At 37.0% G+C, this 27,233-nt stretch overlaps 1 protein-coding gene across 2 annotated transcripts in view; it reads right to left on the reverse strand.

The window, feature by feature from the left end:
* Positions 1 to 13,417, reverse strand: part of NRK (Nik related kinase) — a 146,413-nt gene extending 132,996 nt beyond the window's left edge. For both annotated transcript variants that reach the window (XM_072815665.1, XM_072815663.1), the window contains exons 1-2: positions 12,966 to 13,417; positions 5,269 to 5,334 (exon numbers count right to left, since the gene is read on the reverse strand). In XM_072815665.1, coding sequence (XP_072671766.1) covers positions 5,269 to 5,334; positions 12,966 to 13,022 — 123 coding nt within the window. In that variant the 5' untranslated portion in view covers positions 13,023 to 13,417. The remainder of the gene's footprint in view (positions 1 to 5,268; positions 5,335 to 12,965) is intronic.
* Between the last annotated feature and the right edge of the window lie 13,816 nt (positions 13,418 to 27,233).

Consider the following 27,233-nt stretch of genomic DNA (forward strand, 5'->3'; position numbering starts at 1 on the left):
TTAACATATTAAATATAGTTCTATTGTACTAGATAGCTTCATAAACATTGCTTTTCAGAGCAATTACATTGACTGAGTAGGTATTTACTTCATCTTATTTTTTACTATTTAGGATTTTTCTGAATTTGTCTTTTACAAATAATAGCAACAGTAATACATTGTTTTTAAAGCTTATCAAATAAATAAATAAAAAATAAAACTTATCAAATCATGTAAGTATTATTAGTTATATTTTATAAAGAAGGAAATGTATACTTAGAGGTTAAGTGACTTGTTCAAGGTCACAGCTAATTAATGTCCAAGTAAGTACTGAATCAGGTCTGCCTGGTTCCAAAAGAGGCCCTCTTTTCACCACAATATTCTAGCTTTCTGCTAAAATAAATCTTCATCCATTTTCTACATTTTCGGTGTTTTTCATAGATTTCTAAAAATGGTATTATTATACTATAAAACCCATACTATGTATGCTTAATAAAATATAAATAATGCTTTTATAAAGGCATTTTATACATACTCAAGATTGTTTTCCATGAAGGAGGTATTGATCTACAGTAACACCATCCCAAGACATTATACATAAGGAAATTAATTTCAGGTAGAAAAAAAGAGGTCACATCAATGAGTGACAAAGGAAGATACGTCTAATGTGAGTAAAGCATCTGCAATCATCTACCTTCTGTAATACAGAGGTTTCTGCCTTGAAGATCTGATGGTGGAAAGTATTCTCTATCTCTGGATCTGAATAGGCACATATAAAATTCTTAGGAATTACAAATGTGTACAGGATCTAGCAAATGGTAGATGCTTCATGAAGATTCAGGTAAAGGAATTGACATGGACTTCTGGCTTCTGATAAGAATGTGGAAAGCTGGAAAGAGTGCCATCCCTACGCTGGCAACAAGAAAAAGCTGAATAATCTACAAAATCATAACTTTTATTAAACCCAGAGAGAAGCCTCAAGACAATCAACTAGTCTGATGTCTGAAGAAAGATAAGTATCTGCAAGGAGAGATGGAACATGAGCACAGGCTAACTTGTGGCTGCAGGGGAAAGGCAAGGTCATCATAGAAGATAGTATAAAGACTTCAGCTAAATTTTAATGAACTGCTAAAGGCCAAGTATGGGCTATCATGAGAGTACAATACCCTTGGGAGCCATAGATATAAGAGGAATTTATACACATGCACAGGCTTTTCTCCATAGATTCACGGTACTGACCTAGTAGAGAGCAGAAACCTTTACAGTAGGAAAAGCATGAAACCATGTCCAATTCCTTTCTCCTTAAGGAATAGCAGCCCTAAACTTTAAGGGAAAGGCAGCAAACTATTCCCCTCAGGGTATAGATGATGATCTACTGCAGCTGGGGAAATGCAAATAATAATAATAATAATAATAATAATAATAATAATAATAATAAATAAGTCCTCTACTTCTGGTGAGGGGCAGGAATTAAGAAGAATCCTACAACTAGCAGAGGGAAAGAATAACTAAGAAAGTCCCACTTCCATGACCCAGAGGCACAGGATCTGCCTAAGGTTGAGGTTGAATCAAGAAAACAGAGAACTTCCTGTCCCACACCAGAAAGAAAACAGAGAACTCTTCCCTGTCCCAGGCTAAGGAGCTAACTTAATAAGAAGCAATACCAGCATATCATTAGGGAGACTCAGGAGCATGAAGAGAAAATCTCTTTGAGGCACAGATGCACAGGGAAGGTTCTAAATCTGAGGGTAGAGCAGGAATATGGAGAACCCCACCAACCATGCTAAGCACATTGTAACAGAAGAACTTGATGCTGGTGATTAACTGGGATAACCATAGCAACAATATAATCCAAACATAGCTCATTTTATTAGATTGACTCAACCTCCTATATTAATGACCTAGCAGGACAAGTATGCCCATTTCAAGGTGTAAATACTATTTACTTCAATCTCTACTGTTCTATAAGCAATGTCTGGCATTCAAAAAAAAAAAGAAAGATTCTGAGAAACAGATAAGCAAAAAAGAAAAAAAATCTAACTCTCAAGAGACAAAGCAATCAATGTAACCAGCCTTAGAAATGACTTGGATATCCAAAGTATGAGACAAAATTTAACATGACTATAATTCATATGTTTTAGTGAAACATATGGAAAACATGCATGAACAAATGGAGATTTCAGCAAAGATGTTAACTATAAAAATAGTCAAGTGAAAATGCTAGAAATGAAAAACTGTAAAAGAGCTAAAAAATGCCCTTGACAGTCTCATCAGTTGGCTCCAAAAAGCTGAGAAAGGAATCAGTAAAACTGAAGATACGAAAAAATGGATCCAAAGTGAAACACAAAGAGAAAAGAGAATAAAAGCAAATAAACATATGAACATATATACGCAACACACACATAAGAGACAAAATAGAGCATCCAAGAGCTGTGAGTTAATATCAAATGGCCTATCAAATATAAATTTGGTTTCCCACTACGAGAAGAGAACAAAGCAAAAAAAAAAATTGAAGAGATAAAGGTCAAAAACTGCCCCCCCAAAATAAAATATGTCAAAATACATATCCAAGAAGTTCAGAGAACCCCAAGGATGATAAATAGCCCACCAAACACAGACACACATACACACAAAAAGCCTTAGACATCTCATATTTGAACTCAAAAAAAAAAAAACAAATTTAAAGAGAAAAGTCCTAAAACCTGTGAGAAGAAAAATACAAAGGGACAAAGATGGGAATGACAAGAGACTTCAAAAACTATGTGAGCCAGAAGACAATAGAGTAGTATCTTCAAAGTGTGGAAAGAAAAATAAACCATCAATATAAAATTCTATATTTAGTGTAAATGTATTTTAAAAATGAAGATGAAATGAGGGATTTTCATACAAATCATACAAATCAAGACAGAATTCATTACCAGGAGCCCTGCACTACAAGAAACATCACAGAAAATTCTTCAGGCTTTAGAAGCATAGAAACTTGGATATGCCCAAAGAAATGAAAATTCCAGAAATGGCTCAAATGAATAAAAATGTTTTTTCTTGGGCGTCTGCGGCTTTGTGCCGGTGGCTCAGCAGCTTAGTGCCTCCTTCAGTCCAGGGCCTGATCCTGGAGACCCAGGATCGAGTCCTGCATCAGGCTCCCTGCATGGAGCCTGCTTCTGTCTCTGTGTCTCTCATGAATAAATAAATAAAATCTTTAAAAAGTATTTTTTCTTCTTTTTAATTGCTCTAAAAGATAATTAAATAAAAAGTAATAGTATTGAGTACAGGGAACAAAGTAGGAGTGTTATGGATTTATATCACACATAAAGGCAAAATAAATAACAACTATAACCATTTTACACACGCTGGGACACCACACAGTGAAATATTACTTGAAGAATATTACTTGAAGGTATACTGTGTATTTTTAAGATGTATGTTGGAAAAATGTTGATTCTGGTGATAGTTACATGACTAAATGACTACATGAGTAGTCCAAACTCATAGAATTTCATACTTAAAATGGCAAATTTTACCAATTGTAAACTATACCTCAACAAACCCTAGTTAAAAAAAAGAGAAGTACCATGCAGAACTCACCTTTTATCTTCTTGCCTTTTCTTCTTTTTATGGCATCACAGTTCTGATGACTGATGATGAGAAACCATCCTTTTGTCTTATCTAAACTTACCTTTGCTTTTTAACTCATATGACTGATGTTTTTATTACTAAAACCTGGTGGTGGAGAGAGCTGTATTCCTTCAAATAAACAGACACACACACACACACAAACATACACACATGTATATAACCCTCAGGAATTAAAGTGGGTATGGAGTTACAGAGATTGTAAATACACATACCACAAAGAAGGAAGAAGAACTAAGTATATAGGTGTAGGTATCTATGTATGTGGTGGCAAAATTCACCTAGATCACACAATTGTTAACTAATCATTCAGTTTGAGATACAAGTGAGGTAACATAAACAATATATTTGTGTTTATATTACATCACTGTCTATAGCTTATTGATTCTGTTAAAAGGTAAAATCAAAATGATTTTTAAAAAGTTTATCATGAATACTGGAATTATCTCTGTTCCCTACACACTCACAGGTTCTTTCTGCTTTAAGGAACCTTCCCAATGCTATGTTTACTACTCAGCTTTGACAATATAAGTACTTTTGTGCAGATTTTAAAGATCTCCCGTACCCCAACTTGGGTATATGATTTTTTTTAAATCCCCTTCTATGCAGATGTAACCTAAAGGTACAAGGCTTGGCAAGCAGAAGGCAACCTTCTCTGAACTAGAGAGAAGCCCCTTCCACTGGACCTATACCAGGACACCTCTATTCAACCCATATGTAGAGGACCTGTGGTCAGTCTACAGTAAGGATCAGATTAAGGACAGATATTTGGTTTTTGAGGGATAGGCTTGGGGTAAAGGAACACTGCATTTGTACAGAACCTCATAAAAGATTGAGAAAATGTCTAATCCCTGTATTAAAGAGTAGAGGAAGGTGATCAAGGTGACAGGGACATTAAAAGTAACCCCATGTCCAAGTCAGCCCTTAACAGTTTCTCTGCTTTACCTAGAATGCATCAGCATCATCCTCAATAACCACACCAGGGATATATTACAACTGCAAATATAGTTATTTGTGTGCTTACATGTATAATATATGTGCCTCTCCCAATCATTCCCACACACATACACACATTTAATCACTTACATATTTCTAGACCATAAGCCCTGGAAGAGCAGGGATCATCTGTTTTGGTCATCACTTTACCTCCAGAGATGATGACAGTGTTCGGAACATATTTTGTTTAATAAATAATCATTAAATAAATACAGAGTTATATTATTTGGCTAACTCTGTCACACACATGTGCACACACATGCACACAGTATGATGTAGAATATTGTGGAAATGTTGATTTTTGTAATGTTCATTTTAAATTTGAATGAAATTTGAATGGTATGAATGTATAACATAAAATGAATGATATTTTTATTTGGGTACATCTTATTTGAATTAATTCCATTTTCTGTTGATGATTTTATTCATTTTCTGCTAATAATTTTTAGATCTTATGTTTGGAGTGTTGGTTCACTACAGATTCCTAATCTATTTCTTTTGTAATAATTCTCACAGATATCATTGAGCTATCTTAATTTGATTCATCTCTCAAAGTAAAATGCTTTTGTCATTATTTGCTCTGCAGTGTAGGGTTTTCACTTGCAATCATTGTTGTTAGTAGAAAAATGAAGAACCAATGCATACTCTAACTCTACTTACCAAATAGATCCTGCCATAAGTACCAAGGCCAATGGTTTTATCCAATGAGAATATTCCAGTTGGATCCTAGAAAAATGTAGAACAAAAACTGTCAATCTTCTTGGAAAAATAGGCAAGCATTTAACTACCTAAAATGGTATTTCCATAGTGCCTTGCTTCCTTAGAATTTCCATGGGAGGAACCTGGTGTCATTTACCAAAAGATTAAACGTCACAATTTTCCTGGGCAGAGTATAGTCATTTATGGAAAAGAAACAATGACACGAATATTAAGCAGTTGTATAACAAATTATCACAAACCTGTAAAATGAATACAATTATGTCTAGTTGACACATATTCATAATACAATTAGAACAATTCTTAAAATAGAAATAAATTTATCGGGGATCCCTGAGTGGCTCAGCGGTTTAGCGCCTGCCTTTGGCCCAGGGCGTGATCTTGGAGTCATGGGATCGAATCCCACATCAGGCTCCCTGCATGAAGCCTGCTTCTCCCTCTGCCTGTGTCTTTGCCTCTCTCTCTCTCTGTGTCTCTCATAAATAAATAAATAAATAAATAAATAAATAAATAATAAATAAATAAATAAATAAAATCTTAAAAAAAGGAAATTTATCTACTTGCAATTGATATACTTTTAATATTAATTTTTTGAGTACTAACCAGACAGGCAGAAAGTTTAGCATACAGCAATGATGAGTAGATATTAGGTACAAAATCTGGACAGTTTATTTACATAATAGTAATTCTTGAGAAAGGATATCACCTCTAAATATGAATAACAGAAGATGTGGTACAATAGCATATTATCCAGCCATGACGAAAATGAGATCTTGCCATTTGCAATAACATGGATGGACCCAGAGAATATCATGCTAAATGAAATAAATCAGATAGAGAAAAACAAATACCATATATCACTCATATGTAGAACTTAAGAAACAAAAATGAACAACAAAAAAAGAAGCAAACAACAAAACAGACTTAAATAGAGAACAAACTGATGGTTATCAGAGGGGTGGTGTGGGGGGTGTCGGTAAAGTAGAGGAAGGGGATTAAGAGTAACTTATTGTGATGAGCACTGAGTAATATATAAGATTGTTGAATCCATATTGTATACCTGAAACTAACATAACATTGTATGCTAATTATACTTCAATAAAATAAAGAAATACATATATCTTTAGTGCCCCCCAAAAGAATATGTATGGTGCCTCAAATCAGAATGTCAATAAAATCAAATTTTCTTTAAAAATTAAGAAACATATGTAAATAACAAAGCAAGAGCATGGCATTAAACAAGTGCAGTTTTTTTTTTTTACTAGACAGTTGGAGGATTTTTAAATTTATTTTAAGTTAATTTTTGCATCAGCTGAATACCTTTTCATGGCACAATTTTCCCAATGATATTTTCTGTCTTAGGCCTGAGAACGGCATCATAGAAGACAAAATAAACGTATTTATGGACAGATTCCTAAGATTTCCAAATTCATTCTTAAACATTGCCTCCTAACCTTTACTATGGATATCCCTTGCTTGTTCACCACAAAACAAGGTTTCTTGAATTTTATCACTACTTAATTGTTTTAGTCTAGCAGCTTATTTTGCTATATTAGCAAAACCAAAATGAGGTATGAGTAGATGCCAGTTTATACACAAAGTGCTAGGCTCATTAGTGCATCCTTAGAGATTCACATGCCTTATATAGAAAGCACATTTTATAAACATAAACTTTGTTTAACCTTATTTGAAAACATTTTTATCACTGTGACAAATGTGAGCTAAACAGAAACACTATTGAGGATATGCAATGTATATGAATAAAATTATAGACTTCTTAAAATGGTCTCAGTATTTGTGTGATCTGACAAAACTGTCACAGGAAAATGACACAGGTCTGGGATTACTTCAGTCAATAAGTATTCAACTGGACAGAGGAAGCTGGAGGTTTAGCTCCAGCTCTGCCATTAATTAACTATATGACTCTGGATAAGTCATTTACTCTTTCTGGGACTTAGTTTTCACACATATAAAATGAAGGTTTTGTATTAGGTAATTTCCTAGCTTTCAAAATCTATAGGAAAAAAAATCAGATTCAAATGTTTTAAAATCCCAATTGGATTTGATACGACCACCGTTAGAGAAAACAGCAGCCTACTTCCTTAAAGTCATCATAAAAATCAATGTCACAAAATGCAGTCTATTATTATAATCAAATAGTTCAGGGAACATACTCCCAATGAAAACATAAAAGTTATTTAAAATAATAATTTTGAGAATTTAACAGAAGTAAAAATAGATTACTATAGTGGCCTTGATAGTAAGCATATCATTGTTACTATAACTCATTGAAAAAATTATGGGTGAAAAGTTAGCCAACAAAGAAGTTGCTAAGGTTTGGCTTAAAAACTTTATCACTTTAGCATATTTATTTGAAGGATATTATTAAGGGATTTATACTAGACATTTTTAATTCTGGAGGAACAACTTCTAGCCATCTGTCAAAAGAATCAAATATGTTAGCTGATTCCTATTGGTAAGCTATTCTTTGTTATAATTAAGGCTAAATTTTAGCTGAAAAAAATACCACATATTAGGGAATTACTATATTACCTGAACAACTATTTCTGAATCTTTGAGCACAAAAGTCCTAAATGTCTTTAAGCCTTTTTTTCCACCTTCAAAACATAATACCTTACTTATATTTGAACTCAGATATCTAATTACTAAAAACAACAACAACAACAACAACAACCAAACAACAACAACAACAAAATCCACCAAAGAAATGGACAGGGATAATAAAATACCCATAGAATTCTTGGAGGCCTAATTTTGTCTGCATTCATGTTGTTTGGAAACGTTTTTCCTGTTCATAAATGACCAAAACATCCTAATTCTCCTCATGGTCACATTTTAAAAAAGAATGTCATTAAAAAATTTCTTCTGTCCTTAAAGACAGCTCAACTTAGTATTCACTATACTAAGAGCACTTTCTTCCTCAGTTTTTATGCAATATTTTTGCTCCCAATATCCACACTAGAATCTTTCAAGATTAAATGACTGTCAAACTGGGAAAAAAGTGGGGAGTAGAACTGCGCTAATTATTAGTAAGGTAATATTACTCAATTTCTTATATCACATTTTCCACTGAATGATAGAGAAAGTTTATTCTGGGCTCCCAAGGAAGGAGATATTGAAAAGGAACCGGAACCTTTTTTTTTTTTTTTGTATCTGTGAAATTAAAAAGTCCATGTAAGAAGGGTCTCCATAATCACTTGGTCCCTCTCCTCTGCCCTGTCACTCTGAGATAGGAAAACCAGCAAAGGAAAGGTCTTTATAGCTATGACTGCTACAATAATTCGGAAATTATTTGGCAGTTTCATATGCTTTGGTGATCTGTTTGGTTAAAAAACGGTTAGTAAATAAGAGACCCTAATTTGTGAAAGGTTTTCTTGAAAGAAATTTAGAAAATTCTAAGTCTCAAGACATTTTTGAAACATAAAATGCCAGGCAAACACTTTATACTTCATGATATACTCTGGATCTATAAAATATCTCCTGCAATTTAAACATCTTTGTCTGGTTGTTCCCTGAAACCCACAATTTTTAGGATTTGTTTCCATCTCATGAATTCAAGGAGAGGGGGAAATAATGAGCATCTTGATGGACAATTTTATTAAGGATAGGGGGTGAGGGTAACAGGAAGAAAAAGAACCACTAGAAGGCAGTGTTTACTGGTCATGGAGGAGACTCAAAAGCAGAGGCTGATCAACAGAATCAAATATAGCAGAAATTAGGAACAAAAGGGAACTGATAAATGGTCAATACGGAGAGCAATAAATTTCAGATTTAGGGCAGTAAAGAAAGAGAACTAGGGAACTGAAGCCATTAGTCAGACAGCTAAAGGAAGGGAAAAGACTGCAAGGTACCTAGAAGGAACAGTAGAAGCATTTCTTATTTTGTTTTAAATATTAGAAATAGAGATTTTATGAAAAATTTATGAAAAGAAAACTTGAAAATGACATATAGAACACATTAAGTGAGAGAGTGAGTTTCAGAGATAGTTGGGAGAATGGGCTTCACATTTCAAGTGGAAAATTTAGAAAGGAAAATCTCTTCCTCAAGACAAGTGTTTCTCAACCTATGGACCATAAAGAGTCTCCTTACTTGAGAATCATTTGGGAAATCTTGTTTAAAATACAGATTACTTGGGGGTGCCTGTCTGGCTCAGTTGGAGCAGCATGTAACTCTCAATCTTGGGGCTCTAAGTTCAAGCCCCACGTTGGGTGTAGAGATTACTTAAGAATAAAAAAAATTCTGAATAAAATAAAATACACATTCCTAGTCACTATCATGGAATTATGAAATCAGAATTTCTGAGGATAGATCCCAGGATCGCGAAATGATTCTTGTGCACTAATATAAAACCCACTGCTCTAGAAATTTGGGGGAAAAGGCTGAGAAATAGATTGAAATACAATGTAATACTAAGATGATGCTTGAAATACATAATGGAAGACATGCTGAAAGTTTCAATACTTGTGGACTAGAAGGTAAAACTGCTTCAAAGCAGGAGGCTAAGGTACTTGGTAAAGTGGAAAGGTTCTCATGACTGAGTGTGGAAAGCAGGCTTAGTCTGGATGGTGGAATACTGGGAGAGCTGACAGTTATATTTAAATATAAACCTAATGTAATTCAAATATAGTTTTTGGATCATGTGCTATTTCAGATCACCTCTGCCACTACTGTCCCCCAGCCCTGTCTAATCCTGACCCCAATATAGATTAGGACTACACATGGCAGTGTCAAATACCAAGGCCACAGCCATGAGGAATGTCATTACCATACTGGGCACAGAAGGCAAAAGGGACTATCATAGTGAAAGACATGCCAGATTTGGAGATGAAGAAATAGTTTCCAGTCCCAAGGATTGAGTGACATAGGCATACTAGGAGAAAAAATTAGTATATATATATATATATACAGAGAGAGAGAGAAAGACACACACACCCACCCATGAATTGCTAGAAGACAAGGTGAAAATAATATATACACATGTGTGTGTGCATACACACACAGAGATATACATAAAGACATAAGGCTTTGCAATTGTCTTTTCAAAAAGGAAGTACAAGCCACAAATCTCTGTACTTTCCTTTTTGTCACCTATAGGAAGTATTTATTCAATAGAAATCAGAAAAACATTACAGCAATCTATTAATTAAATATAGCTGACTTGTCATTCCCTGGTTACTATGTTGGCTTTCTTATTTTATGTCTCTGACTTTAGGGGCATTATGCAAAAAAAAAAAAAAAAACAAACAGTTAAACAATTTTCCTCCCCTGCTATTTCCCCAGCTTTCACTCTTGCTTATTATATTTAGGATAATAATCATAAGAGATCTCACCATAATAAGCAGGTTTCTTTGCTTTATCATCTATGCATCAAAATGCAAACTTCCAAACAGCTAGCTTCGATGTCTTTTGACCTCTTCATTTACTTTGACTTCTTCAGAAACTCAGGAAATAAGTCAAATGCAAAGAAATCTCAATCATAAATATATGTCAGTGACCAAAGCAATGTGAACTTTTTGCATCTCAAAATTTGACGGTAAGGGATGCTAAAGGGAGTAATAGTCTTCGAGATATCTTAGGGTTTATATCTGGGTGTTTGGGGAGAGGGGAGAATTGGGCATAATTTGCTCAAATATGCATAGTTTGCTAATGGTGAAGACCTCCACTTTGAGACCCTGCATAATGGAAATTCAGAAATTGTTCAAAGCTGAGGACTTTATGAGAGTTTCATGAAGTTTTGTTTTCTCCTTATTCCTACATTAAAAACCAACCTCATCTTTCTCCCCTCCACACTCCCACCAGACCCCAGAAAACTAATATACCACTGAACTGCAATGTAAAGATTGCAGCTTTTTCCCTTATCTCCTCAGCTCTCACCAAGTTCTTATGTCCCAGGGCCATGACCGGGTCACTTAGTCTGTGCCATTCCCACCCCCCCCCCCTTTTTGTGGCAATAAAACATTTTCCCCCTTGGTTTGGAATTCCCTGCTCTATCATTTCTATAAGGTCTTTACTATTCCTCTCTTTAGTCATTTTTAGGGGGAAAAAGGGTTATTTCAGTTTGCTTATTTGTGGTTCCACATATTTGCCCTTCTTTGCTTCCTTTCTCTTTTCTCCAACCTACAAAGAGATTATTGGAGGAGGGTAACATTTTATTCATTGGTCTTACACTTTTACTTGAGACTAAATCAAGTCAAAATAAGGAGATTCTATTCGGAAAGGAAACCACCAATTGAGGCCTCCACATCCCAGAAATCTGACGTAGGCAAGGTGAATAAAAGATTCAGCTTTTAAATATTTTATAAATTTATTTCATAAAGTTGTATCACTAACAATGCCAATATATGTAATTCAACATGGCAATATTGAGGTTCCTTTTTTTTAAGGCTGAGAACAATTTGTTAAAATGTTATTCACGTGAATCACTTCTTCCTCCACACCATTCTAGTGTGAAATCATATAGATGAGGTTCGAGGAATGCCCCATTTTTGATAGGGACAGGTGTCTGCCATCATGAAGAATACGATCTTTAGATGCCAAATATGTATAAAATTAAAGCACCGCGACTTTGAATAGTCGTATAACCTCAAGGTTAATATTTAGCTTTTCCCAAAGCAAGCAGGCCACTGCCCTGAACTACAGTTGCCTGGTGATCATTCCCTCACGGTGCATGCTTATTCCCTTTCCGAGAGTCTAGGGGCCCTTTGCATTCAAGAGAGGGTGCAAGTGAAATGCCAATCTAAAAAGGGAACTTAAAGGACAGAGTTGGGTGGGATCCAATATCTGCCAGAAACCAGATACCAATGAAATAGACGGCACTGCTAAAATAATAAGTCTACTAATAACGACAGCGATAATAGCTCACCAATTAATTATAATTCTGGAAGAAAGCTGGCCATTCGGCAAAAGGAGAATCTACAAACGAAAACCATGAGAAAAAAGCTAAATCTGGTCAGTTAGTGAGCGCAATATTTTCTTTTTTAAATTGAGGTATGCAGAATTCACTTCTTCCTGGAGCGGCGTCGAATGTTTTCGCTCCTGCAGTGCTAAATCCGGGAACAGTGCCCTGGCAGAATAAGGTTTTAGAGAGCGCCATTACAAAGTGAGAGAAGTGAGACTGCAACGCTTTAATTTTTCTAGCCTGTTGTCACTCTGAGGTAAAGGCCACTCCGCGAGTGGGCATCTCCTTTGGCAAAAGAAGCAAACGACAGGGCGGCGGGGTGGCAGGGCAGAGCGCTCTTGGGAAACCACGCGTCGTCGTGCTCTTTGGTCTCTCCTCGAGCCCCCGCCAAGAACAGGTACCAGAGCACCGCTAGACAAAACGGGCCACATTTAGAAATTGCCCCATAGTTTAGGGCCCGCACCACCCCACTGCCACCTCTTCTCTCTACCCCAACTCTGTCCCTTTGCCTTTTCGTGAGTTTGGCACGGCCCCGGGCGCCTGGGTGGTGGTGGTGGAGGGGGGGCGCGCCTTTTCCGCAAGCCCGGTCCCGGGGTCCTTTCCCGCACCCGCGGCCCCGTCAAAGTCCTGTCCTAACCCAGCTTGCGGATGTCCGTCTCCTACCCCAGTGCTCAGAATCTGCAGAAGAGAGCACTTCGGAGGCGATGCGTCCTCTACTCACCGGCAAGTGGCCCAGATCCGTGACTTCCTTGTCCCTCCAACCCCCAGGTCCCGCCATGGCTTCGAGCCGATCAAAAGCGGGCGACTGAGTTAGGAACGCTCGGGAAGTCTGAGGTGGAATCGGACAAGAAGTTGAAAAGGGAGAGGAGGAGGGAGAGACGGGGAAAGGAATAGGGGACAGGGGCTTGTGGCTTGGGAGGTAGAGGAGGGGAAAGTGGAGGGAAAAGAGGAGTGGAGTGAAGTCGGAGTTTGAGAGGCGGGAAAGCAAGTTTGGCTAAGGCGAGAGAGGAGCCTGAGCGTCAGTCTTTGAGACCAAGAAGTTCAGAGGGGTGCTCCACCGGCGACAGCGCAGTGTCCGTCCCGGCAGGGTGCGCCTCTTTCAGGATGGGGAGGGGGGCGGTACAAGGAGGGGGCCCCCCGGGAGCAGCTCGAAGAGGATTGGTGCAGCGTCACGTCGCCAGGTGGGCAGCCGCGCGGCGGGGAGGCGGGCTGGGGGGGCCACTGGCCGAGGGAGGTGCTGAAGGACTATAACGGTTTCGGAGACTGCCCCTCGCGGCCTCCCCCGCCTGCACGCCCCCTCCCACATCCACCGCTGGGCCCGCCGCCCCCGCCGCCCCCGCCCCCGCTGGCTAGTGTTCCACAGGAAACTTTTTCGAGGCAGCTGCCAGCCCCGGAAAACCGGTCCTGCTCCGCGCCGCTCCCAGTCTGGGCCTCACAGCTCTGCCACAATCCAAACAGCCCGCGCCCTCATCTCTCCCTGAAACACTTGTGACTTTTCTAGTTGTCTTTTTTTCTCTTTCGGCTCCTCTGAGTTTATTGCTTCGTTTATTCAAACACCCATCAAGTTAGAAAAGGAAATGACTTGACACTGGGTTAGGGATCCGATATAGGCAACCCCTGTGCGGTTGGGGAGAGAGCACCAAGTGCGCCCCAGGGCTACCACAGTCCAGCCTTTGAAGCCACTGGATGAAGGCAGTGCGGCATGGACGCGGCCGCTGCGAAGTCCCCTCGAGGCGGGCCACATCTTTCTTGCCCCGAGCTAGTTGGTACCAGGCCAGGGCTGCTCAGTCAGAACCGCACCTGTTCACAGGTGCTGGGAGTTAAGAGAGACCGATTGAGTGAAGCCCCAGCTAATCCGGTTCCTAGGTTTGCAGTTTGCTGCATTCAAAGAGCACACAGAAAGTTCCTGCGAATTTCCCAATCTCCAGCACTCCGGCCGGGTTTCATTCATTCGCTCATTCGTTGCAAAATGTTTCTGGGCGCCCAGGCTCTTCGCCTCCGTTTTCCCCACAACGCGCAGGGGATCTGACATACGTTTTAAAAGAATCTGACAACGGGATTTAGCCTTAAGAAGCAAGGCGCCTCTTGAAGAGTTTATGGGAAAAGGATTCGGTGCGTAAAACTAACCGCATTCTAAGCTCTTGCACTGCAAAGAGCACTTTAGAAAAATGTCCCGGAGCTGCTTACTTTCCCTGGAGTTTACAGACTGCGTTTGCGCACCGGCACTCTGGGGTTGGAACAGTAATGTGGGGGGTTTGTTTCCTGTTTCTTTTTTAATTAAGAAATTTCTACCTCCTTTAGGAAGATTTACATGAATAAGTCTTCCTACCGACCTGAAACGCACCATTTTGACACACACTTCTAACTTTTGTCATTATTCTTTTATATTGGTGGATTTTGTTTCTTTCGTGTCTTTTTCAAGTTCCGAGTTTGACCTCTTTATATCCCTTAACCTCTGAGCCTCAGTGAGCTCTGTAATGGCCACAGCCTGTCTGAGGAACTGGCTTTCCCTAAATAAATTCTCTGTTAATGGGTGCGGAGAAAACCAGCTAACCCCCCAAAAGAAACTCGGGTGTTCTGGATCGAATTTTCATGTTAATTCAAATATGATGTGAACCATACAGAAATTGCATTTTCCAAGAATCCAAATCTTACAACTACACTGTACAAAATCTTGCCCTTCTAAAACACAGTTTAAGAATTCCTGGGTGATTAGAAAAACTATTTTAGTTGTTGCTAAATATGAGCCCAAAAGCAGCAATTTATGGCTACAGATGGGCAGGTGAGCTAGTTAATAGAAAGTTCCACTTTTGTATACATATCTACTTTTCAGTAATCAAATACGGAGTTAAGAAATGTGACATTTAAAGGAGCTCTGAAGAAAATCCTTGCTAAAGGGAAGAAGTGTTCATAAGTTAAGACTTTTTTCTTTCTTTCTTCACAACGTGGTTTGCTGATGGTAGGGAGTGGGGAAATGCCCCATGGCCCCTGATGGCAGAGACTGTTTTAGCCTGTCTAAAGAGACAAGTCCAGACCAGGCAAAAGAATCCAGGCCACATCATTGGGATCTCTAGTTGCAAGGCTCCTTGGGAGGCTAGCAGCTTCAAGACTCCATAGGGATTAGCCACATCTCAGGGCAGGACCTCCATTTAGGGGGGCGCTGAATCTAGGTGTTTGACCAGAACATGACAGAGAACCTATATATTTTTTAAGCTATTATTATTTTCAAGGAAAAATGAGGCATGGAAGAGCATGGAAACTTTGCCTTGTAGGCCAGCATTATAGGGATTTTTGTGGCCAGCTTGGGTAAGGTCAGCCTAGTTAACAGACCAGAAAGCAAATAGGTGGCCCCTAAGCAGGAGGCTTAACCTTGAGAGGAACCTTGAAATAGGGCACTTGTTTTCCAACTCCAGGTCTTCGTTTCTCCTGACTCTATAACCATCACTTCCCCTTCCCCTTTCAAAATGTTATTTTTTTTCTCCTTTCTTTCTTGACCTCAAACTGCATAAAAGCAGACATAGTCCATTCAGGGTCTAGGAACTTGTCAGGTTGCGTTTTACCCAGAAATAATTTAGCTAACAACACGATCCATAGGCCCCATATTTATTACAGCTCTTTCTCCTCCAATCCATTCTGTTAATCTTAAGGCCCTGAGAGCTTTGTAACTTTTGATTGTTAGTATTTTTTAATAGCTAAAATGTATTGAATGCTTGCCATTTGTTCTGGACTAAGTGTTTTCTATATACTATCTCATTTAATTTTGTTGACTATTCTTCCAGGTTTTTAATTATCTCCATTTCTTTGGCAAGGAAATTGAGGCACAGAGAGATGAAGTAACTTTTCTAAAGCTTCACAGCTAGAAATTGGAGGAGGCTGGCTTCCAACTTAGGCCCTCTGACTCCAGAGCCCACTTGTCAATGACTGAAGGCCAGTGCATATTTTGAGGCTGTGTGAAGAGGAGCCAAATTCAAAAAAGCCTCAAGGCAAATGAGATCAGATGACATTAGCTAGACCCTTGAGCTATCCAGTTCCCCTTTCCCCCTTTCAGCCTTCAAGCCCTCCTAACAGAAATAACAAGGGCTTTTATAAAAATAAATGGAATTCAGATATAGCCCAAGAGTAGCTAGTGACCTGCCTGAGCTGAGATTACCAAGTGGGTCGCCTCACAGGGAAAAATCATGGATTTAAAGCTTAGGAAACTTCCAGAGGAAAAAAAGATCCCAGTGATTTTCAATGCTTGGAAAAATATTAAAATCCATACCTATTCCTTCAAGAGGGTTTTTTTGGCTGAGAACAAACTCTATTCAGTGAAGTCTTGAAGGAGGCTGTGTTTGTGAGCAATCGTGCTTAACAGACCTGAGGTGCTAAATGGCAAGGTTATAGCCATTTAGTTTAGTTGCTAGGTGTACTATAGACCTGGTGCCAAGGGTATGTTGCTTGATCCCCCAGAGGATCAGTGTGCATCTCTCCATTCTTTAGCCCTTGATAACACCTCCTCTCTGACCAACCAGTGATGCATTTTGGGAAAAACAACTCCAAAATCAATCCTTCATCTTTGTATACAAATAAGTGCATATTCATTTTTTTCATGTAAATCACTAGTCACCATGATCTGCAGAAAGTATATTTCAAGAACACGTGTGTATTATAAATTATATAGATTGAAAAGATTATAGGTTGTATCCTTTTTTATTTATGCATTGATAATCAACAATACAGATGTTAATAGACACTTTAAAAATGAATCTCATAGAATGCTTTATTAACCATTTATTAGACATTTAAACATACAGAAAGGTCTGTCATTTATTGTTTTTTCTCTACTCAGACACCTCATGTATGAAAATGAATATCTTGCCAATTTTTGTTAAGACAAGGTTGCTATCTATAATTATTGGTCTTGGATGGGACTAGTGAAATAAGGTTATACAGCAATCTTCTTGAGAAAATACTTTCAAATACTTGTAATTGCAAGCACTGAAGATCCAACATCTCCCAGTATACTTGTGAAAGGCTAGGGCATCATATCTGAAAGAGTCCTAGGAAGTACATGTTGAGGGAGGAAACTTCTTTGGGAATCACTGGGTTAATGGACCTTCTTACAGTTTTCTTTCTTTTTTATGGAGACACCTCTGCAACTGTAGGATTTCTGCCACAATCCCCAACACTCTTGTGAACACTCCTTTTGATTTTTCCTATGTGCCACTCCTCTGGGGACAAAGCAACAGGCCACCTGATGTTTCTCAGGCTAAAGGTCATGAAATATGCCTTCTGACCATAGTTTGCAAAGCTTCTGTCACTTGTTATGGAATGCTCTTAAGCTCGGCATGATTTGAGCTATGCTTGTTTCTAAAATGAGGCCCGGAAATCTGATCCTAACTTAACATGGGTCTTGTTGCTATTGAAAACTGGAATGCTACTCTAAAAAAAGACAATTGTTTTATAAAGAGAACTTAAACAAGGAAATTAAACCCAAAACTCAGATAAATTTCTGAAGTTGGTCATGGGGCTTCCTTTTGTTTTTGTCTTTTCCCTCTTGGAGTCCATGTCATTCTCGTCCTAGAATTCCCAACCTAGAAACTTCAGGCTAGCCATTCTCACTCATTCAGAACAAACTCACACAAGAGCACATTTACTTTGATACTAATGAAATTTATGCTTCAGGACACCTCACTTGCACTTCCAAGGGCATAGAAATGGCCCTAATAATCCTGTATTGACGACTTTATATTCCTTTTTGAAGTGGGTTCCTCAAATTATAAAAGCTTCAGATCCAACAAAACTTGTTTCTGGCCCCAAATGCATAATGTATAATGAACATAGTTGAAGTTTTGTGTGTGTGTGTGTGTGTGTGTGTGTGTGTAATGTCCATATCACAGAGACTTGACAAAGAATTGCAACTAGCAATTCACAACTAGAAAGTGTGTATTTTGAAAAGAGAAAACTCAAAGAAGGAAAAGAGGAATAACACTGAACTTTAAGAAATTATCCTTATACGCCGGAAGTAATGCATCACATAAGCAGATTTGGTATCCCTTTGATAGAGAATAAAAAGGAAAGAGGAAACAAAGAATATCTTTATGGAAGTATGTTACAGATTGATGATAGGAACTATATGGGCTATATTTTCCTAAATCTCGGTTATAGTAGTGCCACTGGGGCAGAAAGTAATAATGATAGAGACCATATTTTTAATGTTTTATATTACTATATACAAAAATTTATAAAGTTAATATACACTAATCTTAATCATTCAAAACATTTAAAGATGAATGCAGAAAAGGGTAACAGTATCTACCTTCTCCATCCAATCACACACTACCACCACCACCACTCATTCCTTCAACATGTTAACAATTTGGTGTATATCCTTCTCTAACATTCTCCATGACCATAAACTTTATGGAAACACATGTGCATACATACACACACACACACACACACACACACACATATACAGCTCTTTCCTCATTCTTTTGTTTTCTACTATTTGTTTAAACAAAACTGGGATTATACCGATATCCACAACTTTACAATTTAACAACATGTATCAGTGATATCTTCCCAGGTGAAATATGTAGATATAACTCATTCTAAAATTATTCCCTTAATTTTTTTCTCTAAAAGAAAAAGCAGAGTCTAAAAAAACAAAAAGCAGAGTCTAATAAGTTCTTCAATTGCCAAGCTGACAATTTCATTTATTAGAGGATAATATAAGCAATGAAAAACCTGCTACTGTTGATTTAATCTGAGGATTAGAGAAAAGCTAGTTGGGGAACTGGAAATTACAGTTATTTATTTTTGGAATATATATATATACGTTTCAAAAAGTGTGCTTCTTTTCATGGTTCAATTTTGTAGAAAACAACACATATGCACACACACAGAATCAAGAATGTTCTGAGAGAACTCTAGTTCAACAAAAATTTATTGCGATATAATACTTAAAGTTTGAAGAGGTGAGAGCTGCTAAAGTACAGATTGATGGAAAGTACACAGCTGTTGCACTTCAGGGCAAACCTCCAGGCTCAGAAAAATGACAGACTTAAAATAAAAATAAACTAATACACTAAATAATTTAAACTAATAAACTAAAACAGAACCCATCATATGTGATTTTGGCGGTCTTTGGAACATCATAGAAGCACCACAAGTTTGAAAAAGGGCAAAATTCCTATTTTCGAGGCAGGACAAAAAGATAGATTCCAGAAACTATAAACAGTAAACTTAATATTGGTTCTGGGGCAATTCTCACAGAATAGTATATAGAGAAGTCCAAGGAGATGATTCCTGGGAACAAGCAGGCATACATTAATAATGAGCCATGACAAACCAGCTCCTGTTCTATATTGAATGGTGTAATAATATCAAGCCTTCAATGTACCCCCTAACGAACCAGGTATCTTGTTAACAAGACTGTGTCATCTCCTTCCAGAATGAAACAGGGCTGGCCCTGTATGGCTAATGGGATACAGAGGACATGATAATGCATGGCTTATAAAGCTAGGTTACAAAATACACTAAAACTTCTAGCTAGTTCTCTAAGATTGCTTGATATATGATGAGCCATTTGCCAAGCTTTGAGGACAATGAAGCAGCCCTGTGATGAGACTACGTGGAGGAGAACTGAGTCAGACTTGTGGTCAACAGCCAATACCATCTTGCCAATCATGTGATAAGCCACTTTGAAAGTGGATTTCCTAACCTCAATCAAACCTTCAGATGATAGCAATCTCAGGCAACATCTAACTGAAGCTTCATAACAGACTCTGAGCTAAGCTACTCTCAAATTCCTAACCCATATAAAATATGAGAGATAAGAAAAGATACTTGTTTTAAGCCACTGCCTTTTGGGATAAATTGTTACAAATCGATAAATGACTAATGATATGATTTTCTCAACAAGTAGACCAGGATTCTATATAGCCACTATATTTTTTATTTCTACAAAGGACCTTATAATATCCCCTTAGACAAAATAGAAAAATATGGCATGGATAAAGTGCAGATAGGCATATTCATGACCAGTGCAACAAAACAGTTGACTAATGAATCAATAGCAAATTGAAATGAACATTTTTAACAGGCTGAGCATGATCAAATGTATATAGCTGTAGTGCTGTCCAATAGAACTTTCTGTGGTGGTGAAAAGTTCTGTATCCGCAGTGTCCAATATGATAGCATAAGCAACCTGTGGCTGAGTACTTGAGACCTGGCTACTACAACTCAGGAACTGAATTAAATGTATTTAATTTTAATTAAGGTTAATTTAAATGTATATAGACCCATGTGGCTAGTGGTCACTGTATTAACAGTAAAACTCTCTCTAATTTAAGAAATTAGGTTTGTTAAAATTTAGATGAAAAGAATAAACAGACTCTTAAAGATAGAAATTCTAGAAGGAATGTAGTACAGATTTTCTGTCCTTGGCCTGGTGTTTAACTTATTAATCAATGTTTTAGGTGAAAATATGAAAGACATACATGCAACTTTTGTTGGTGAACTCAAAGTGGGAAGAATTATTTAAAATAGGTTAACAGCATTTTTCCTAGTTCTGGCACTTCAAGATCAGAGCAGGAGGGAGTAGAGCTAGGGAAGTGTTTGGGCTGAGACATAAGGTAGTCTTTAGGGCTAGTTCAAAGGAAAGGTCCCAAGGCCAGAACAGGGTGAGGAGACAAGCAATAAATTGGGCATAGATTTGGGAGGCAGTGAAGCAGACAGACAGAGAAGATAAAGCTGGACATGAGACTGGAGCTGACAGGAATGATGAATAAGCAGAGGGTTAGAAAAGGGAGGCAGGGGGAAGACTGAAATGGAGCAAAGGATAAGCACAAATGAGAGCCAGTTCTTGCTGGCTTTGAGCTGCCTTGCTCTTCCTTCTGTTTTTGCTTATGGAATTTTGCATTCTCCTTGGGCATGGGCTAGAACATTAAAGTATCAGGTCCATTCTGTAGAGAATTATACTGTGCAAGAGCCTAGACATATTGGCCTAAGCCAATCAGATGATATTTAACAGATGTAAGTATAAAACTTTGTAAGTTTTTAAAAAACAAGCAATCAATTCCATAAGCACAAGAAGAAACTTAACATTCAAAGGTAACGTTAATCTGGTATTTCAGTGAAACCAGAATGACTAGTGGAATATCTAAATCAAAACCAATTTTTAAATTGCACCCCATATCTGATAAAGGCATCTGAAAAGGTGTGGTTATTTTGGCGTATTATATTTTAAACAAATCAAATATTCTCCAAACTAAGGAAAGTAGAATAGTGAATAATTTAGAAATCATGATATTTGGAAAGGTTGAGGGACTGATGATGTATAATTTTTTGAGGACAAGGTTTATGGAAATGGAATAGCTATCTTCACATATTTTTAACAGGAAGCCATAAAGAAGAAGGACCAATGGATAGAGGTTCTAAAAAGGTAAGACTAATAGTAATCTAAGGGTGAACATTCTACCAATCATCACTGTAAATAATTAGCTGCTTTAGGGATGCCTGGGTGGCTCAGTGGTTGAGCATCTGCTATCCTCTCAGGTCGTAATCCCAGGGTCCTGGGATCGAGTCCCACATCAGGCTCCCTGCAGGGAGTCTGCTTCTCTCTCTGCTTTTGTCTCTGCCTCTCTCTGTGTCTCTCATGAATGGACAAATAAAATCTTTTTGAAAAAAATGAAAAACAATAATTAGTTGCTTTATAAATTAGAGAGGTCTCTCTAACGGGAAATATTTCAAGCCAAAACTAGATGATCATCTTCCCCGGATTTGCACAAAGAACTCATGGATTAGAAAATAGATTGAACTACAGCAACTCTAAATCCTTTCCAATTCTGAGAAACTGTACAACTACTATTCTTTTCCTCTATGTGTTGTGGTCTCTGGCTATTTACACAGAAGACATTGCTATTCTGTTTCCAAGTTAGGGACATGTACTATCCTTAAGTCACACCCATGAAACTACATTTTATATAAAGTCACAGAACAAATGCTACACTTGGGTAGAACCCAAAAACATAACTAGCTATTTTTATATGTGGAGCAAGTGCCAAGCAATGCAAACACTGCCACCACTCCTTCCCTCTCCTTTTAACCCCATCCGGATCCTAGGCATTACCAAGCAAAGTGCATTCTCATCACAATCTACAAATAACTACTTCTATCTTTTCTGCTTTTCTCTTTGTGGTATTGGAACAATAAAGAAGGTCTTTCAGGGTAGGTAGTGTGTGTGTGTGTGTGTGTGTGTGTGTGTGTGTGTGTTGCAGAGGTAGTTATCATCTCAGGGAATATGGAACATAAGTTATAGAACATATTCAATTATTCTTCTTATAGTGCTTCCAAGGGAAATCTATGAAAGAGAGTGGTGCTTGCTATACATAATATACATTTTTCACCAAGGAGGATGCTGAAAGCATAATAATGGTATTCATTAAGATATTTTCCATTTATTGGATGTCTAAAAGATTACAATAGTCATACATACTTGCTCTAACAAGTTACATTACAAAGTAGCATGTAAAGGAAAAGCTAGCAATTGCCTCTCCCTCCACTTCATAACATTGAGATAATCAATGTTAACAGTTTTTATCTCTTTGTATCTTTATATTTACTCATGTAAATACATGCAAACATACCCAGACATAATATATTTTCCTCTTTTTAAAATAAGATAGATTATACTATACAAATTGCTTTACTTAATATGTTATAGATATCAAAACATATAAATGTAACTTCATGTTTTAAGAACTGTGAGAAAAGGGGATCCCTGGGTGGCGCAGCGATTTAGCACCTGCCTTTGGCCCAGGGTGCGATCCTGGAGACCCGGAATCGAATCCCACGTCGGGCTCCCGGTGCGTGGAGCCTGCTTCTCCCTCTGCCTGTGTCTCTGCCTCTCTCTCTCTCTGTGTGACTATCATAAATAAATTAAAAAATTAAAAAAAAGAACTGTGAGAAGACTGATACGTTTGATCAGATAAAAACTAAAGCATTTAATGGATCTAGAAAAATATTTGCAACACATATCACCAACAAATGGTTAATAACACTAATAAGTGTTAATAGTAACACTAATAAGCTCCTACAAACTGATAGAGAAAAAGAAATTCTCCAGTGGAAAATGGGCAAAAGCTATGAATAGGCAATTCACAGAGGAAGATATGCAAGTAACTCATAAGTATATGAAAACTTACTCAAAGGAAAAAAAAAACTTACTCAACTGCATAGTAATCAAGAAAAAGTAAAAGAAATAAAAAGCATATTTCACTAAATTATTAAAGTAATAGAAACCTAATGATAAAAGTAGTGTAAAAATAAGACCTTGTAGAGTTATATAAAGAAAAGCGTTGTGATGAGTACTAATATATGGAAGTGTCAAATCACTATATTGTACACCTGAAGCTAATATTACACTGTACATTAACTAACTGGAATTTCAGTAAAAACTTTAAAAAATAAAAAAATAAAAAACACTTATTCTCCCCCAAAGAAAGACATAACAGTACCACCTTCACCTGCAGTCTCACTTCCCATGAGTTAACCATATTTACCACACAATTCTCCATGCTCTTACAACCATAAATAAGCCCATAACAAAGATTTAAAAATAAAAGTGGGAACTTCTAAATATAATAACTTTCAACCTGCTTTTTGCATTTAACAATTTTTATGGACATCTTCCTGGTCAATGTGCAAAGATCCAACCAATTGTTTTAAATGGCTACACAATATTTCATAGGATATCAAAATTTATTCAACCTGTTGGTGGACTCTCAAGTAGTTTCCAGATTTTATTTCTTTATAAAAAATTCTTCAAAAATATCATAGATATATCCTATGTGCTGATGCCTTAGATTATCTAGTATAGATCTCCAAAACTGAAACCTCTGTCTCAAAGGGTATGTGCATTTTAAATATTTAATAGCTGTGGCAACATTAATTTCCAAATGTTTGGTAGCAAACACATTCCCAGCAGCAGTTTACAAGGGTTCTCATATTTCCACACATTTGCTCCAATAGATGATGCCAATAATTTTTTTCCTCTATCTTTTTTGTTTTTTAAAATAGCAATGGATATTTATGCAGCTTGGTTCATAAAGAACTATAATCCTACCAGTGTTTACGCAGATCAACAATTTTTCAGATTTTAAAAGAAATACAATACATGGATATATACCTCATATGCAATGAAAGGTGTATGTTTTTCAACTCTATGTGCCTAAATTATTCTACAGCCTCTTGGATTTTTTTTTAGTTAAGATTTTACAATTTTACAGATGTTTAGGTTCATAGCAAAATTAAGAGAAAGTTACACATATTTCCCAGACATACCCAGTCCTCACACATGCATAGTCTCCCTCATTATCAACATTCCCCACTAAAGTGGTACATTTGTTATAACTAATGAACCCAAATTGACACGTCATAATTGCCCAAAGTCCAAAGTTTACATTGGGATTCTTTGTTGGTGCTGTACATTTTATGGGTTTGGGCAAATATGTAATGAGATGTATCCATCATCATGGTATTACATAGAGTATTTTTGCTGCCTTAAATATCTTATGTAGTCCACCCATCCTCCCTCCAAACTGCCCAACAACCATTCATCTTTTTACTGTCTACAAAATTTTAACATTTCAGCATGTCATGTGATTGGAATTATCTGGTATTCAGTCTTCACAGATTGGCTTTTTTTCACTTAGTAATGTGCATTTAAGATTCTCCTATGTCTTTTCAAAGCTTGATAGACCATTTATTTTTAGTGCTGAATAATATTCCACTGTCTGGAGAGACCACAGTTTATTTATGCATTTACCTACTGAAGGAAATCTTGGTTGCTTCCAAGTTTTAGAAATTATAAATGAAGTTGCTTTAAACATCTGTGTGAAGATTTTTGTATAGACATAAGTTTTTAACTCATTTGAGTAAATAACAAAGTGTATGATTGCTGGATAGTGTGATCAGCGTATGTTTAATTTTGTAATAAACCACCAAACTGTTTTACAAGGTGACTGTACCATTTTGCATTCCCACCAGCAGTGAATGGATATTCCTATTGCTCTATATCCTCACTAGCATTTGGTGTCAACGTTCTGGATTTTGGCTAATAGGTATGCAGTGATAGCTCAATGTTTTAATTTACATTTATCTGATGACATATAATGTGGATCATCTTCTTTTTAAAAAAGATTTATTTATTTATTTTGAGAGAGAGAAAGTGAGCAGGGGGAGGCACAGAGAGAGAGGGAAAGGGAGAGAGAGAATCTCAAGCAGACTCCCTGCTGAGCATGGAGCCCAAAATGCGGCTTGATTACACAACCCTAAGATCATGCCCTGAGCTGAAATCAAGAGTTGGGAGCTCAACTGGCTGAGTCACACAGATGCCCCAAAGGTCATCTTCTTATAAGCTTATTTGCCATCAGTGTACCTCTTTAGATTAGATGTCCATTAAAGTCTTTGGTTCACTTTTTAATTAGGTTGCTAATTATTGAGTTTTAAGTGTTTCTTGTATGTTTTGGATAATAGTTCTTTTTTCTCAAGTTTTTATTTCTTTAAATTACAGTCAGTTAACATAAAATGTGATATTAATTTCAAGTGTAGAATTTACTGATTCAACATTTACATGCAACCTCCAGTGCTCACCACAAGTGCCTCCTTAACCTCCATCATCGATTTAACCCATCCCTGCACCCACCTCCCCTCTGATAACCATCAGTGTGTTCTCTATAGTTAAGAGCCTGTTTCTTTGTTTTCCTCTTTTTCACCCCATGTTCATTTGTTTTTTTCTTAAATTCCACATATGAGTAAAATCATATGGTGTGTCTTTCTCTGTCTGACTGATTTCACTTAGCATAATACTCTCTAGCTCCATCCGTGTCATTGCAAATGGCAAGATCTCATTCTTTTTATGGCTGAGTAATATTCCAATATTCTACTTCTTCTTTATCCATTCATCAGTGGGTGGACATTTGGGCTCTTTCCATAAGTTGACTATTGTTGATAATGCTGTTATAAAAATTGGGCTTCATGGGCCCCTTGAAATTGGTATTCCTCTTGGATAATAGTTCTTTATCAGATGTGTTTTTATAAATATTTTCTCCCATTCTGTGACTTATCCTCTCATTCTCTTAGCATTGTCATTTACAGAAGTTTTTAATTTTAATGAAGTCCAATTTATCAATTATTTATTTCATAGATTCTGCTTTTGGTCTTGTATCTAAAAAATCATCACCACTCTCAAGATCTTCTGGATATTCTTTTCTGTTGTCTTCTAGAAGTGTTAGAGTTTTGCATTTTATATGTAGGTCTGATCTATTTTGAGTTACTTTTTTGTAACAGGTATAAAGTTTTTATCTAGATTTATTTTTTTGTATGTGGAGGTCCAGTTACTCCAACACTATTTGTTGAAATGACTATATTTGCTCCATTGTAGTGCTTTTGCTCCTTTATCAAAGATCAGTTAACTATATTTATGTAGGTCTATTTTCAGCTTTATATTCTGTTCCCTTGATTTATTTGTTTGCTTTTTCACTAATATCAGACTGCCTTAATTACTGTAGCTTTATATTACATCTCATAATCTGGCAGTGTCAGTCCTCCAATTTTGTTCCTCTCCTTCAATACTGGGCTGGTTATTGTGTTTTGTTTTGTTTTGCTTTGCTTTGCTTTTCCATGTAAATGTTAGTTTGCCAATGTTTACAAAATATCCAACTAGGATTTCTGACTGGGATTGCATTGAATCTGTAGGTCAAGTTGGAAAGAACTGAACTCTTAACAATATTGAGTCTTCTTGTCAATGAACATGGCATATCTCTCCATTTATTAGTTCTTTTTTATTTTATTCATCAGATTTATGTAGTTTTCCTAATGTAAATCTTGTGCATATTTTGTTAGATTTATACCTAAGTATTTCATTTTGGAAGGTCCTAATGAAAGTTATATTGTTTTAAATTTCAAATTCTCCTTGTTTATTGCTGGTATATAGGAAAGCAAT

This window comes from Canis lupus, chromosome X, assembly GCF_048164855.1.
Source record: "Canis lupus baileyi chromosome X, mCanLup2.hap1, whole genome shotgun sequence".
Taxonomy (NCBI): domain Eukaryota; kingdom Metazoa; phylum Chordata; class Mammalia; order Carnivora; family Canidae; genus Canis; species Canis lupus.